A 16,984-nucleotide genomic window follows, 5' to 3' on the forward strand; every position below is an offset into this window, starting at 1 on the left:
AACCAACAGGCAATTATTAAAATTGTTCCACGGGACAAATGCCTCCATGGATTCGCAATAATGGGCTCAAAAATAATATATTGGTGGAGTTGGCACGCGCATGATGACAAGTGCAGTCACACCAGTGCGTGATGAGTAGACCCTCCCACTTTCTGTTCGTTTACTGAGATATTTCAATCCAGTCCGAATCAGCCATTTCTGTTACCAATGTCCTGAGATAAAGACACATTTCCCCATGACCATACATAAAACCAGTCCCGTCGGAATAGTGCTAAAGACTGTAGGCCTATGTAATAATTATACTTATTATATATTATATATATATTGGTATGGATCCTCAGCTGATCCAATTCTAGTACTGACCTGAGCTGGCTTGAAAGAGGTCTGTGCTCTATGGGTGCTCTAATTTAATAATCATTAATTAATTTCAAGTATTGCTATTATTTATTTGCGTTTTCCTACCATCACCATCAATGACGCATAAGACGATGGCACATGACACAAATACAATATTATCATAGTAATAAACTGGAAAGGAGACATTGGAAAATAAATTGAGAGTGTGTTTGTACCTGAAAAGGTCCCTGGATGTTTTGGTAACACTTCTCCAGTAGCTTCTGTCCTCTCTCCACTTCTCCCAATTCCAACCACGCCACAGCAAACATACCCTACACACACACACACACACACACACACACACACACACACACACACACACACACACACACACACACACACACACACACAGAGAAGACAAGACACACTCTATGCAACTGAGGACTACCAGTATTGTGAGGATTGAGGGGAAAATGCCTCCCATAAAACAACATGCTATAAGACACACTAAACAATAAGCCACAACCACTAAACTTAAGAAAAACAATCACGTACAGTGCAGTATATAGGCTACAATTCTATATAAGGCCCAGGTGTCCACATTGTAAAATGGGATATTTTGCAAAATACCAACTCGTGCTTGTCACATGTAATAATCGAAACATTAGTCGCTTCATGATATAAGGCACAGGGTTCAAAGCATAAGAGAAAAGTAGCGGCTTACAAACTGGAAATTGCAGGTACTTCAGTACTGTACTTCCTTATCATTGCCGATGTACTTACTAGCCAGTAAACCCTGTTACTCGCAAGCCTTATTCATTGCGAGCACAAACAAATTCACACACACACACACACACACACACACACACACACACACACACACACACACACACACACACACACACACTCACCCAGGTCATGGCAGGTCCGCGTGGGCTGGTGACGGGCTCGTAGGCCTCCAGATCGTTCCGTCTGACCTCGGAAGTCATTGGCAGACCCAGTGGGTATCCTAGCAACACCACATCCGCCTGCTTCACTACACCCCCTGCACAAAAGCACACAATGTCGGTGTGTCAGAAGGAAATCTATGTGTGTGTGTGTGTGTGTGTGTGTGTGTCTGCGTCTGTGTGTGTATATGGGTGTCTTTCTACTCACCCTGCTTGTAGCCCTTGAACTCGGGATGGTACTTGAGCTCGGTGTCGAAGGGGATCTGCAGTCGGTCGGCCACCTCCTGCCACTCTGGAGGCGCTGCGTAACCCAACAGGGCAGCCAACTCCACCGCAAACTGCAGACTAGGGTGTGTGTGTGTGTGTGTGTGTGTGTGTGTGTGTGTGTGTGTGTGTGTGTGTGTGTGTGTGTGTGTGTGTGTGTGTGTGTGAGAGAGAGAGTGTTTGTGTGTGTGTGTGTGAGTGTTTGTGTGTGTGAGTGTTTGTGTGTGTGTGTGTGAGTTTGTGTGTGTGTGTGTGTGTGTGAGAGAGAGAGAGAGAGAGAGAGAGAGAGAGAGAGAGAGAGAGAGAGAGATAGAGTAAGAGAAAGAAAGAGAGAGAGAGAGAGAGAGAGAGAGAGCAAGTATGTGTAAGTGCATGTGCATATGGGATGTGAAATGACAAAAGAAAAAAATATGTTATTCTGAAGTCTAATTAACTGTCCAATTAGTCCAATATACTGGCCTAATAACCATACAATAAACGCAACACACTCACAAACACACACACACACACACACACACACACACTGAAATACACATGATGCGCACACACACGCACACAAACACACACACACACACACACACACACACACACACACACACACACACACACACACACACACACACACACACACCAGAGACAGTCTGTATATAAGGAGACTGAAAACCTCAGAAAGTGCCCATAGGAATGAACGGGGGCAATTCGCTACGCTAATATGGCGCGTGCTTGCACATATCCCACCTGTCCGGCAACAAGAGCCAATTGCTTGCTGAGCTGCGCTGTCATTTATCCAATCATCTCGCCGCCTCGAAGCGTAAGCTTTTACGACTGCTCAAACCCAATCGATATGCCCTCAGAATCTGCTTCCGCTGGTCGGTTGCTGGTGACATGTGCGGTTCACATCGGGTAGCTACTCGTGGGGTTGCCACAGAGTCCGCGCCCACTTGATCCCACAGACCGCGACCCAGAAAGCGTGTCCTGAAATTCCGCGCATGTGCAGTTCAACACATCAGTAAACTAGTTTTCACATCAATAAACTAGTTTTTTTCATTGCGATTCCAACCATATGGGTTGTGGGTCGCTCCATTGTTCCATTTCTGTGTAATCATTCTTTTTGGGATGCCCATGGTCTTACTAATCTGAAATAGCAACCCTGAGGCGTAGCCAAGATGGCCGCCGAGTGAAAGGACTTATTCTAAGTGACTTTGCACACACACATATACACACAATCACACACACACAAGCAAATACGCACACACACACACACACACACACACACACACACACACACACACACACACACACACACACACACACACACACACACACACACACAATCACACACACACGCAAATACGCACACATAGAGTAACATAGAGACGTACATACCTGTTCTTGGCAACAACGTTTGTGAAGACGGAGTCATCCACATTGTAATAGTACTCATCTGGGGGCATCACACCTGTACGAAGACACACACACGCATGCACGCACGCACGCGCACACACACACACACACACACACGCACGCACACACACACAAAAATACAAAAATAATATCTGCACAATATACACCTTGACACTCACAGTTGACAGAAGTGATGATGTTGTCACTGCAGTACCTTTGATGTGATATGATCGGCCTTCTGGATTCCAGGTTACCCGGGAGACCCAGTAGTCAGCCACGCCCCACACCACCTCACTGCCACGCCCCTCTCGGAACATGCTCAAGTCCTGCAGATGGATACAAGCCTAGCTAAGAAGGATGGCCATTTTCGGTGTGTGTGTCTGTGTGTGTGTGTGTGTGTGTGTGTGTGTGTGTGTGTGTGTGTGTGTGTGCGTGTGCGTGCGTGTGTGTGTCTGTTTGTGTGTGGAAACATGCAGAGGGAAGACCATAACGTTTGTAAGTACGAACTTTAGTCGGACTAGGACAAAATAATTCAAATTTCTCCCACTGAATGTGTGGTTGGGCATATCTGTACGATGAATCTGTGCTTGAGGGCGTGTGTGTGTGTGTCTGTGTCTGTGTGTGTGTGTGTGTGTGTGTGTGTGTGTGTGTGTGTGTGTGTGTGTGTGTGTGTGTGTGTGTGTGTGTGTGTGTGTGTGTGTGTGTGTGTGCGTGTGTGTGAGTGAGTGAGTGAGTGAGTGAGTGAGTGAGTGAGTGAGTGTGTGTGTGTGTGTGTGTGTGTGTGTGTGTGTGTGTGTGTGTGTGTGTACCTGTGTGAGGTAGTAGTACTGTTGGAAGGCTTGTATGACGCATCCATTGATGTGGATCTCCTGCTCCCCGTAGATGTCCTCTGGACACACCTCTCTACCGGACACGGCACTCTCCCAGGGGAACTTAATACCCTGCACACACACACACACACACACACACACACACACACACACACACACACACACACACACACACACACACACACACACACACACACACACACACACACACACACACACACACAACCACTTAGTACTCAACTTTTACACAAGCACTTAGAAGCTGCGTGGGTCATTCCGCCAAATCAGTACATATTCCCAGAGATAAATGGCCATAAAATCATTACAACAATAATTACATGCATAATTTTAGAGCACAACTTTGACATATATTTTGTCACCAACCCGATCTTAAAAATAAGCAAATTTATTTATTTAACAGAAATTTATTTTCTCTTTTTAAAATGCTTTTTTGTGGACAATACGGAGATTTTGGCCTTTCCCTCACAGTAAAAAGTAAAAAGCTAGGATCAAATAAGCTTGAAATTGTCATTCCTGTTACTGACGGTAACAGGAATAGATGGACAATTTCAGGCTTATTTGCTCCAAGCCAGTTAATATTCAAGGTCACAAGAGCAGACATCATATAGTTTGAAAGAATATTACTTGTGAATTTGGTGAATATCAATTTAGAAACCATATCTTTTTAAATAATGGGTTAAAAAGTGGTAACAGGAAGGACACTGTAAAAGTCACCACCCCCAAAATTCCATGTTAAATAAGACTTTTTATGTGGTGAAAATCATTTTCCTGTGAGTGACATAACCTCCTGGAAATTATGTAATTCCGGGAATGAACCATTATTTTACAGGGGTTTCTTTATCTCGGTAACAGGATTGACATAAACTCAAGGGACACTGCAAAATTATGAAAAAATGTTGGCAACATTGTAGCTACTACATTACTCCTAGAACAACATGGAAATGTGAAAATAATGTGATTTCATCCATAATTAACAAATAAAAGACACCTTGAAAGATAACTTTTTACTGTGATGGATAAGGAATATGTACTGATTCGGCGGAATGACCCGTTTACACGAATGTGGATATTTTTTTTTAAAACACATGGGTTTTGGCCTTGTTTTAGAACGTGTATTTCAAAACTCAGATTTTAGAAATATCCAATTAAGCGGGCTAAAAGAGTTTTTAATGTTATCCACATGTTGTATATCTGCATTTTATAATATAACCAGCACCTTCGTATACATTTTTGTTACTTTTTTCCTAAATATTCCACTCACAGTCGCACAAAAAGAAACAAACAGAAGCATGCATATAAAAAACCACAATCCTCTGTTCATCCGGTCTAACCTAACAGACACACGTTAGGTAGTACAGTACCCACCTTGTATCCCTGCTGCTCAGCATTTGCTCTAGCACCCTCCAGTGTCCGCACCCGGTACTCCAGCACAGTGCGAGCCAGAGAGGGGTAGAAGAGAGCGATGCTGGGGTACATCCACGTATCCTATGCACAAAGGTGTACAACATAGAAGTTAAAATGAAAACCTTTATTAAAGCAATGGTTCGGAGTAGATTCACCCTAATGCCATTTGAACCGTGACATACATCCAGGATTGTGAGTACAGACAATATTTTTACTACTGTAGAAGTTTGGTGTCGTGACATGTGATTTTTGTGAGGTAAGTTTGGGGATACTGCCCGGGATCCATTTGCGCTTATGCCAAGCTATTCGGAATAGACATTGAATAACTCGGTATCTCTGCTGATGTAAGCCCAAGCCAGAAAACACTTCGGGTGGACTACTGGATGGATGTCACGGTTCAAATGGCATTAGGGTGACTCTACTCCGAACCATTGCTTGAAGTACTCATTAGGTACAGTGCAATAACTGGTGTAACAGCTATGTAATGTCATGTACTTGTGTTGTACTTACTTCATGAATTTACTTCTACTTCAACACTTCTTCTTCTACTTCAAATTACTTCTACACCTTTGTCTATGTGGAGAGCAGAGCCAGCACAAACATACACCCATACATCCTTCCCTTATACAATTATCAAGTCCAGCAGGTAGTCCAACACAGGCTGTGAAAGAACAAACAATTATGTGCCCAATTATGTGCGTATTTTTCTGCAAGAAGTTGAAAGTGTTAAGTGTGTGTGCCTGTCCGTGTGTGTGTTTGTGTGTGTGTGTGCCTGTCCGTGTGTGTGTGCGTGTGTGCGTGTGTGTGTGTGTGCGTGTGTGCCTGTCCGTGTGTGTGTGTGTGTGTGTGTGTGTGTGTGTGTGTGTGTGTGTGTGTGTGTGTGTGTGCCTGTCCGTGTGTGTGTGTGTGTGTGTGTGTGTGTGTGTGTGTGTGTGTGTGTGTGTGTGTGTGTGTGTGTGTGTGTGTGTGTGTGTGTGTGTGTGTGTGTGTGTGTGTGTGTGCACTTGTGGCTGAGAGCATGTGTCTGCCCTGTGTGTTGGAGAGGGTGTTTTGGTGTGTGGACAATAGGAACTTCCCATGTTGTGTGTTTAGGTATATGTGTCACCTGGTCCCAGAATACATGTCCCCAATAGTCCTGTCCCTGTCCCCCGTTAGACAGCCCTCCTGGACTGACCCCCCCGAAGTGGGCCTCCGTCTGGTCCACTGTGGGGAAGGCACTCAGCAGGTAGAAGAGGCAACCAATCAGAGCACGGCTCATTGGCTCCTCACCTGCAATAAGAAATGGCTCACGTGAGTGAAACACAGGATACTAAAAGCATGTACAATTTGGGAAACGTTAATTGTTATGCTCTAGGTCAGACCAAGTCTCGAAGAGATTTGAAAGTCGATGATAATCAGGCTATTAGACCACTATGACCACCATGAGACGAGAGTGGGTTTTGTTGCCTTGCTCAAGGATGCACATCAGCCACGGACGGTGTGGGATTCGAACCAGCAACCTTCTGATTCCAAGAACAACTCCCTAACCGTTAGGCCACTATGACCGCTGTGCGTCTCCCCTCATCTACGAGACCAACTCCCTAACCGTTAGGCCACTATGACCGCTGTGTCTCCCCTCACCTGCGACCTCCAGGCGGCTGCCCAGCCACATCTTGGCCCAGGCGCGGTTGTGGGAGGGCCTCAGGTCCCCGTCGGCCATCAGCTGTAGGCCCTTGTCGTACCCGGATTGGGCGATCTCCTCTGTCCCGCCCACTGCCACCAGGAAGCCCCATCGCGATTGGCTCTGCTCGGGCAGCAGCGTGACGGACGGCGCAATGGGGATCCAGATGACGTGCACGCTGGGACGCGAGCCGCCTGGGACCTCGGAGGCGTGGGCCTGCCCGAAGATGTGCCTGAGTGGAAAACATGCGCAACAGGTGAGGCACATGCACTGTATACACACACAAATGCATGCAAACACAAGTTAAGCACACAGAATAGCGTGCACACACACACACACACACACACACACACACACACACACACACACACACACACACACACACACACACACACACACACACACACACACACACATACTGTACACCTACACACACACACACACACACCGATAAATTACTGATAAAGATCTTTCAATAATGTGTGTGTTGGTGGCCCATTTGAAGATGATCTGAGATGAGTTTCCATAATGGGAGTTATGAGTAATGAACTGAAATACCTATGGGGAAGGGAGCCAGACAGAGTAACCACATGTTATGAAGAAATATCTTATCTGTGAGTATGTGTGTATGTGTGACTCATTTTCCTATATAGTCTGGTGCCTCTTAGAAGTTGATGTCTTTACTTCTGCTTTAGTTTGTGTGTGTGTGTGTGTGTGTGTGTGTGTGTGTGTGTGTGTGTGTGTGTGTGTGTGTGTGTGTGTGTGTGTGTGTGTGTGTGTGTGTGTGTGTGTGTGTGTGTGTGTGTGTACATGTTCATGCATGCGTGCTTGACTCACTTCCCCCCCTTGTAGTCAGACGCCTCCTGAAAGCTGATGTCCTTGCTGTAGGGGTTGAAGGAGCTGTCCAGCTGCAGCGTGATTGGCTCCTGGGAGGTCACCTGACGCACCATGATGACCTCCATCACCAGCAGGTTGGGGTAGTGGCGGTGGGCGTAGAAGGTCTGGGACGCACACACGCTCGCCGTGCACAGGGAATGAGTGAACAGGCCTGGGAGGGTGGGTGGTGGTGGTGGTGGAGGGAGGGTGGTGGTGGAGGGAGGGGGGGGGTAAGGGGGATGAGGGGAGGGGGGTGTAAGGACACAGTGGGGGCGGTGGGAGTTGGGTGGTTGGGAGGTCCATCAGGGCAGTTGGGACAGTGGGTGGAAACGGGGTGGAAAGGAAGGAGGGTGTAGAAATAGGATGGGGGCAAGGGGGTGGGGGGTTCAATAAGAGATTTAATCAGTACTGTAGCTACTTCAAGTCAACAAGTTGTTTCCAAGAACAGGAGATAAGGTTACAGGGAGAGAGAGAGAGAGAGAGAGAGAGAGAGAGAGAGAGAGAGAGAGAGAGAGAGAGAGAGAGAGAGAGGGAGAGAGAGAGAGAGAGAGAGAGAGAGAGGGAGAGAGAGAGAGAGAGAGATGGAGAGAGAGGGAGAGAGAAAGAAAGAAAGAAAGAGAAAGAAAGAGAGAGAGAGAGAGAGAGAGAGAGAGAGAGAGAGAGAGAGAGAGAGAGAGAGAGAGAGAGAGAGAGAGAGAGAGAGAGAGAGACAGAGACAGAGACAGAGAGAGTGAGTTGTGTTGTGTGTGCATGTATTTTCCTGGTGGGGGGCTGTAGCTGAAGTTATTGCTTGCCGATGTTAGTTTAATTACAGCCTTTCATTACAGTGACATGGAGGACAGTGCAGTGCGGTGCAGGAGCTGCCGAAGGGAAGAAAAACACAGAGATTATAATAGGAAGAGAGTGCAAGAGGGGGACACAGAGTGAACAAAAGACGGATGATAGAAAAGGGAAAAAGAAGGATAAAAAAGAAAGAAAAAAGAATGAAAGAAAGAAAGAAAGAAAGAAAGAAAGAAAGAAAGAAAGAAAGAAAGAAAGAAAGAAAGGCAGGTCCAACAAAGGAGTGTTGCATGTGTCTCGCTCAACTGGTGTGCGTGTGTGTGCGCGTGCGTGCGTGCGTGCGTGCGTGCATCTGTGCATGCGTGCATGTGAGTGTGTACCTGTGAGGTACTGTATCCACAACTTAGTCATCATCTGAGACGCTGCGTTGTGTGTGAGAGACAGAATTGATCTGCTATTGCAAGTCAACATGTAATTTCTACGAAGAAGAGATAAGGAGGGGGTCTGTGCATGTGTGTGTGTGTGTGTGTGTGTGTGTGTGTGTGTGTGTGTGTGTGTGTGTGTGTGTGTGTGTGTGTTTACCTATATGTGTATCCAGGCTGTAGGTGTTTTTTCCCTCTTCTTCCATCCTCATCCTCACATTGAGTGGACAGGGGATATCTGCGCGGTGACAGTCTCCAGCCAATCCATTATAGACCTCTCCCATGTGCATGATGTCATCGTAGACCCTCCATCCCAGCAGCCCATTGGCCAGCGGGGGCAGGAAGCGAGGGTCCGGGGGCAAGGTGTCCGTCACAAACACGTAAGGGTCATTACCTGCGCTCTCCTCGGCATCGGAAGCCATCCCTGCTGTCCCCTGAGCCCGTCTGGCGGTGACACAGAGAAAACATGAGAGCATGAAACTTATATCAGTGGGAAGCAACAACTCTCAAATGCAGAATTCAGAATTCAGCTTCTGCAAGTAACAATCCTGCATCCTCCAACATATTTGATGCAACCATGATTTTACGGTCCGTCTTGGAAGGACAATGAATGTGCATGCCAGGTGCTCCACACAAAAAGTCCCTAAGTTTCTATGAAAGCAAGTTTGCACACTCAGATTTCGCTTTTGATGGTCTTCACTGGATTTGACGGTTTTCCCATTTGGCAGCCCAATAAACTCTGCCAATAAAAAAGACTATTAAAAAAAAGAGTGTGCTAACTGTGCACAGTGCATCCCATGCCCTCAAAAAAGGTACTTTGTCTAAATTGTGTAATAGTCAATCACAGGTGTGTTAAATTTTAAAACTTTTTAAAAACGTTTTGATAATTGGGGGTTTCAACACAAAACGTTTCATGAAAAAGGTTATCTGACTCGGTTTGATGGTAGATGTTTTTTTCGATAGGCCTACTTTAAAAAAAGGGTAAAGATTATGCAAACTGTCTAAGGAGCACCCATATACAACCAGAAAAGGTGCACTGCCTAAACTGCGTAATCACAGGTGTTAAATGCATGAGGCAGGGTTTTCACTTTTTGATGACTGAGGAGTTTCAAAGTCCAGCCAGCAGACAGACAGTCTGTACCTGGAAAACAACTATGCAGCCCCACAGACACAACAAATCAGCCGCAGTCTCTACCTGCAAAAAAACAAAAACAAGAATTAAAACACATCGCGTTACTTTCCTCTTCAAGACGTGTCTGTATGAGCTGTGAAGTTTGAAGAGTAGGTAAAGCAGTGCGGCGGCCAGGAGTGCCGCGGAGATGCCCTGACGCTTCATGGCCTTTCGCAGTTTTTAAAAGATCCAGAGCCGCGTAGCCTGAGCGCGTTACTGGGCGGATGGGAGCTGCATGCCGTTGCTGCAATGGCCCGGTGAAGATGTGGGGATGCCAGCATCTGCACCGTGCTATTATGTGGAGACAGCGGGGAGGCACATCGAGACTCTAACATGCTTACGTGAAAAGGAGGCGGCAGCGATTTCTGACTCAAAAGAAGAACAGCAGCAACAAAAACACCCGCCCGGTGGATGGAATGTGTCCCCGCAGAGTTGAAAAGCGCTGTGCGTACTGTTTTCCGAACAAAAGATGTAGAAAAGTGATTAGGCTATAGCCAGAGATACGCCCGAGGACGTCGCATTGACTTTGAAGCTGTGCACAAAGTTAATGAAAAAAAAAAGATTTATTACGCCACATGTTGTGTCATGAGATCAGTCATATTGCTCTATGCAACTATACAGTCTTCAGAGAGGGCGGGACTACAGATTTGGTCCGTGGCATATGACTGAGAAGTGTTCATATCTACCTCAGCCCGCACTATGAGTCCTGCATTGGGGCGGGTATCGCCGAATAATTCTTGAGGTTCGCTTACATTTATTTACCAATAAAACTACATGCACGTACATAGGACACAGCACACATGTGCGCGCGTAACATTGGTATACTTAAAACGCAGCTGGTAGCTTCACAAGAATGGCTTGGTTTTGTTTAAAAACATTGACTAACTGTATTATACAGTCTTCGCACTATGTGTGAGGACATCACAGCCCTTTTGAAACCCTCACAGGCCGGATGTTTCCGAACGTGCCCTGTTTTCGGAGGCGGTCCTGTGCGTAAAGAGGGCTGTTCTCATGGGAACGTTCAGTCTGTTTTGCATATGCGTCCACAATTACATTTTTCTCCATCTCATCGTGTCGATCTCTACAGTACACCCAGCTATTGGACAGATTCACATTGAACACTGCTCGTGTCATTTGTCATATTAATGAAACCTCTGGGCGAATCGGTAACGACGGCTAAACAGTTTCTTCTAACAAAAGCGTTGCCTCCCCATGACTTTAAGTGCCACGTCCTCTCGGCTTTCTACACCAACTATCCAACTTCAAACATGTATCTTCTGCTTGTTGCAATGTTTATATGCTCTTAAATTGCGTTATAGGTAGAACAATGTGATTAGATTAGATAGATGACCGTCGAGAGAACTTTGACCCAAAAACAATGTAGCCTATTGAGTTCGGATTCCCAGGGGGTGTAGGTGGAAGCGGCGACAGCGGCGTTTTTTTTTCTTCAGACAAGGCTATAGTGACGCAGTCTGACCTTATTTGAGTTATTGATTCTCCTCGCAGGCCTACATTGAACACTTAAAAATGTCAAGACACGTACTTACCACCGGCACAAAAAAGGCAACAGGAGGTTGTCCCTGCTCTTTTTTTGTCTCATCTCTGTACTTGTGCAGTGTAGTGTCCTTACCACCAGGTGGCAGCGTGCCGCCTTGGAGACGTGTTCTGGCTGTGTGCCGCGGGTCAGCGCTCCAAACCCTGGGAAACATTGGGCTTTGTCCTTATAAGGCTGCAATCCATCCGCTCCCCTCTTCCTCTCTCTTCCCATCTCTCTCTCTCTTCCCATCTCTCTCTCTCTCTCTCTCTCTCTCTCTCTCTCTCTCTCTCTCTCTCTCTCTCTCTCTCTCTCTCTCTCTCTCTCTCTCTCTCTCCCTTTCTCAGACCTAAGGGATATTTACAGGGAGCCCCTCTCAGCCAGTGGGGCCTACCTTATTAGGACTGGGCCTGTTGTCAGCAGCTTCATCCTAGCAGGACAGGGGACACTCTCTCCCCCCTGTGTGTATGCGTCTGTATTTGTGTGTCTGTAGATTTCATGTGAGAGCGAATGTGCGTGTGAGGGGCTCTGTAAACGGAACGAGAGACGAGAGAGAAAGCAAGAGAGGAAGAACGATGTGTGCGTGTGCCTACATAGATGGGACAAACAGATGAGTGTTTGGGGGGTAGGTGTGTGTGTGTGTGTGTGTGTGTGTGTGTGTGTGTGTGTGTGTGTGTGTGTGTGTGTGTGTGTGTGTCTGTGTGTGTGTGTGTGTGTGTGTGTGTGTGTGTGTGTGTGTGTGTGTGTGTGTGTGTGTGTGTGTGTGTGTGTGTGGTGCTGTATTGTGGGTGGGCTCGTTGGCGTCTAAAGGTCAGTCCATTTTCCAGACATCTGCAGAAGCAGCAGCAGCAGGGCCAAGCATGAGATGAGCTGCGCACAAACAGACCATGACGAGGTAAACACTGCAACAGCAGCTGTAACAACAACAACAACAACAACAACAACTACACAACAACAACAGGATGTGTAAGAGTAACACAATACTCCAGGGGGCATGGTCCAATTTGACAGTAGTTAACGCTAACCAACACAAGTTAAAATCGAGCAAGTTGTAAACTACCTGTGGAGGAGCCTGGACCTTGTGTATTTATTCTAAAAAGTTAGAAGGGGCTCTAATAGGAGCTTGACCTTAGTGTTATTTTCAGTCTTAATGAGTTGAAATTAACTGCACTTTAGATAAGGGGAAGTCATGGGTAAGCGACGGTACCATGCTCAGAGTTCCTCAGTCATGGAGATGGATAGACGAAGAGCACTGGTTTATTACTCCCCCCACCAACCTGGCAGGTCGGGAGTCGAACTGGCAACCTTTGGGCTACAAGTCTGATGCCCTAACCTCTTACCCATGACTGCCCGTATATCATCTGCAGAGGCTATCCTACTTAGTCCCGTCCTGCTCATAGTACCTGTGGCACTGCAGAACCTTTTGCTTCTCCAGGTAGTCTGGCCTGACACACTAGAATAGAACATTTCAAATTCTATTGAGATAGCAGACCAATCAATGTTGAGCAACATCTTGATGGGTTAAGTGAGCATAGTGTTTCTCAACAGGGGCAGAACAGCGCCCTAGGGGACGTTTGAGAGCCCCAGGGGGGCGTTGAGAAGGATACAATTGAGAGGGGGTGGTACTTAGTTGTCATTCTTGGCATTTGTCCATTTTATCTTTTCAATAGTAAGGGGATGTTGACAGGCTTATGATAAGGTCAATGGGGCGTTGGGAGGCTTAGGATGAGGTCCAGGGGGCATTTGTTCAAAAAAGGTTTAGAACATAGAGGTAGAAAATAACACTAGAGAGGACACAGCAATTTGCGACAGCACTGGGAAATGGCAGCTGGAGCTTCCCAACTTCCGTAGGTAGTGTAGGTACTTTCAGGCAATGCAAGTCAATGGAGAACACGTCCACCCCTGTCAAGAAATTAACTAAAACTGTGTAAATATGAAGTAACACTTTAATCAAAGACCAGATTTGAAATGTCAGGCTAAATATCTACTTACATCATATGAGTCGATAAAATACATTTAAAAATCAAATAATATCTTTTATGAACATAGTTAGCAACACACTTCAACTATTGTCCTTGTATAGTGTGTTGATGGACATTTTCACATGATTAAGCCATTTTTGACAGAGGTGAGCCTAGTCCTCCGTTAATTTCCATTTCTCTGATCTACCTACATATAATGGCCGCTACAGATTGCCGTAAAAAGGGGGGCGGGGTCCTCTCTAGTGTTATTTTCTACCTCTATGGTTTAGAACCACTGAGTTAGCAGGTGAGTGAAGGAATAGATTTGATTTGTTTGTAGTGTCAACCAGTAGCGTAAGGAGGCATTTCAAGAACGGGAGCTGGACACACCCTGTGCTTCTCCGTCTGAGAGATGGGTTGACAACACGATGAGAGTCAGCCAGACTGAATTCTCGAAGAGAGTTACAGTCGCCATAGCCAGGCTAAGTCCTCCTTACAGTGAATTAAACTCCATTGGATCAAATGTCTCTCCTCTTCACTCCACTCTTCCCAGATCTCTCTTTTTTTAAAATATTTTTTTGGGGGGGGGGCATTAATGGCCTTTATTACGATGAGTGATGAGTTGGACAGGAAGTCAGTGGGGAGAGAGAGAGAGTTGGGGAAGGGTCGGCAAGGGATCTGGTCCGGAATCGAACCTGGGTCAGCCGCGTAGTAGACGAGTGCCCTACCGTTAGCGCCACGGTCAGAGCACCGGTAGGGCCCTCTTCCCAGATTTCTGCCTCTCTTTCTAACCCCTCTTCTCTTTTCTCCTTCCTTTCCTCTCAGAGGAAATGTTCATTCCACCCAGACCATCCCCCCAAATCCTGCCCTGTCCTCTCCTCTCCTCTCCTCTCCTCTCTTCTCCTCTCCTCTCCTCTCCTCTCCTCTCCTCTCCTCTCTTCTCCTCTCCTCTCCTCTCCTCTTATGTCCTCTCCTCTCTCCTCTCCTCTCCTCTCCTCTCCCTCATACATATCCTTCCCTTATGTCTTCCTCCCACCCTCTCCTCTCTCCCACCCTGTCGTTCTGTTTCACTCTGTTTGTCCCAATGAGAAACATCTGGTCTTGAGCCAAACATGGAGGGGGGGGGGGCTGAGAGAGAAGAGGGTGAAAGAGGAGAGGAGGAGAGTGAGAGAGGAGGGGGTAGATCAGAAGGAGAGGGGTGAGAGCTAGACTGAAAGAGGTGGTGGTGGAAGAGAGGGGAGAGGGGGAAAAGGGAGCTAGCATGACTGAAAGCGAAAGAGAGCGAGAGAGACAGCGTGACAGAGAGAGAGAGAGAGAGAGAGAGAGAGAGAGAGGGAGAGACTGGCTGGAGCATTATGTGGAGGACTATATTTAGAATGAAATGTAAACATACAGGATACCCATCTACTAATAAACCCAAAGAAACACATACAGAACTTTAAGTGCTCCCTCTTTCACACACATACACAGACACAGACACAGACACAGACACACGCAGGCACGCACGCACGCACGCATGCACGCACTCTCTCTCTCTCTCTCTCTCTCTCTCTCTCTCTCTCTCTCTCTCTCTCTCTCTCTCTCTCTCTCTCTCTCTCTCTCTCTCTCTCTCTCTCTCTCTCTCCCAGTACTCTCTGACCCTCAGCTGACACAACACAGAAAACAAGGAAAGCAAACAAAACATCACACATTCTTACTGAGACAAACACAGGACATGTCCACCACTACCACACACACACGCACACACACACGCACGCACACACACACACACACACACACACACACACACACACACACACACACACACACACACACACACACACACACACACACACACACACACACACACATTTGTACTTTTATTTGGATCGTCACACAGGGAAGGATTACAGATCCAAACAGTATTGGAAAAAGTCCTGTAGATTGGTAAGATTGATGATAAACAGATAATAAGTCCAGTCTCTATGGATAGATTTGACATCTCCGTCTCCAGATGGACAGGTTCCCAATTATGGCAGAAATTGAGCAGAATTTGGCAAGGCCCTTGCACTCTTTTTGCATAATCCACACAGTTGCAGTCCTCGCATGACCAGTTTATGTACATGTCCAAGGCTTCCAAACACAAGAACAATTAACTTGCAGTTATACCCAAGATTCATGATTGATTCAAGGAGTGGCTGGTACTAAAGCATTTTGTCATTAAAACAAGTGTCCATATATAAATCAAAAGAGCAGCCTATTTCAACAATGGTCATTTGTTTCATCAATGACGGTAATATTTGTTTTGGGATATTACCTAACTGAACGTCTCCATGGTTTTCTGTATTAAACCAGTTTAGCTGCACAGCACTGTGTTTATGCATATGTGTCATTGCATCCAAAGTGCTCTCAATACTATCGGAGATCAGGTGAACCAATCGGTCATGTCTAGCAATAAATAGTCACACACACACACGCACACACACAGACACGCTACAAATATGTAGGCTCAATTTGTTGCATTTGATTCCATATGGCCAGTTATATTACTCATTCAGGACACAATAAATGTCAGCTATTGAGCACATCCCGTTGAGTTTACCGTTTCATAGATAGAGCGCAGGGCTCTAAATTAATACGTTCCAACCAGCCAAATGCTGGTAAAATTTCAGTTTGGCTGGTAGAAAATATCAACTTATAGGTCACTTTGATCCATTCGTGAGTGTGTGTTTGGCTAGTTAGATTAACATCTACTAGCCATTTTGGCTGGTGATGAAAACAAGTGAATTTAGAGCCCCATAGAGGAGAGGTATGTATGCTTCTTAACAGCTGAGATAGAACAGTGGGCTATTTTGCTGGCTGTTTGGCCCTTGTTTTTTGTCGCTAGGCCCCCAATGCAAAGTCCACTGATCACCAGCCTTTATGTGAATAACCAATAGTCTCTCTCTCTCTCTTCCTCTTCCTCTCTCTCTATCTCTCTCTCTCTCTCTCTCTCTCTCTCTCTCTCTCACACACACACACACACACACACACACACACACACACACACACACACACACACACACACACACACACACACACACACACACACCACAGAAACATACAGTGAAATATGAGACAGTAGGTCCACTACGGCCACACTGCCACAGACATACTGCATATACCATGCAAACATGATCACAAACTCACTGAAATAGAGAAACGCACAAATACAAGCCTTAAATAAGCCACATACACACTGACAGTCTCTCACACACAAATTACAGAAGTAACACAACACAGGACATCTTCATTAGCAAGTTCCACGAATTGCCATGCGCACGCACGCACAGAATTGTCACACACTGACACACAAAGGCATTCAGACACACACACACACACACGCACGCACACAC

At 46.2% G+C, this 16,984-nt stretch overlaps 1 protein-coding gene across 2 annotated transcripts in view; it reads right to left on the minus strand.

Moving 5' to 3' along the window:
* Positions 1–11,681, minus strand: part of pgghg (protein-glucosylgalactosylhydroxylysine glucosidase) — a 16,883-nt gene extending 5,202 nt beyond the window's left edge. Inside the window, exons 1-13 of one of the 2 annotated variants that reach the window (XM_063197237.1) lie at positions 11,663–11,681; positions 10,086–10,139; positions 9,105–9,388; positions 7,704–7,914; positions 6,827–7,098; positions 6,312–6,475; positions 5,168–5,287; positions 3,761–3,892; positions 3,166–3,277; positions 2,934–3,006; positions 1,492–1,628; positions 1,248–1,381; positions 573–668 (exon numbers count right to left, since the gene is read on the minus strand). In XM_063197237.1, coding sequence (XP_063053307.1) covers positions 573–668; positions 1,248–1,381; positions 1,492–1,628; positions 2,934–3,006; positions 3,166–3,277; positions 3,761–3,892; positions 5,168–5,287; positions 6,312–6,475; positions 6,827–7,098; positions 7,704–7,914; positions 9,105–9,366 — 1,713 coding nt within the window. In that variant the 5' untranslated portion in view covers positions 9,367–9,388; positions 10,086–10,139; positions 11,663–11,681. Of the gene's footprint in view, positions 1–572; positions 669–1,247; positions 1,382–1,491; positions 1,629–2,933; positions 3,007–3,165; positions 3,278–3,760; positions 3,893–5,167; positions 5,288–6,311; positions 6,476–6,826; positions 7,099–7,703; positions 7,915–9,104; positions 9,389–10,085; positions 10,443–11,662 lie in introns of those variants that run through there. The other variant, XM_063197236.1, reaches the window with a different exon arrangement.
* Between the last annotated feature and the right edge of the window lie 5,303 nt (positions 11,682–16,984).

This window comes from Engraulis encrasicolus, chromosome 4 (genome assembly GCF_034702125.1).
Source record: "Engraulis encrasicolus isolate BLACKSEA-1 chromosome 4, IST_EnEncr_1.0, whole genome shotgun sequence".
Taxonomy (NCBI): domain Eukaryota; kingdom Metazoa; phylum Chordata; class Actinopteri; order Clupeiformes; family Engraulidae; genus Engraulis; species Engraulis encrasicolus.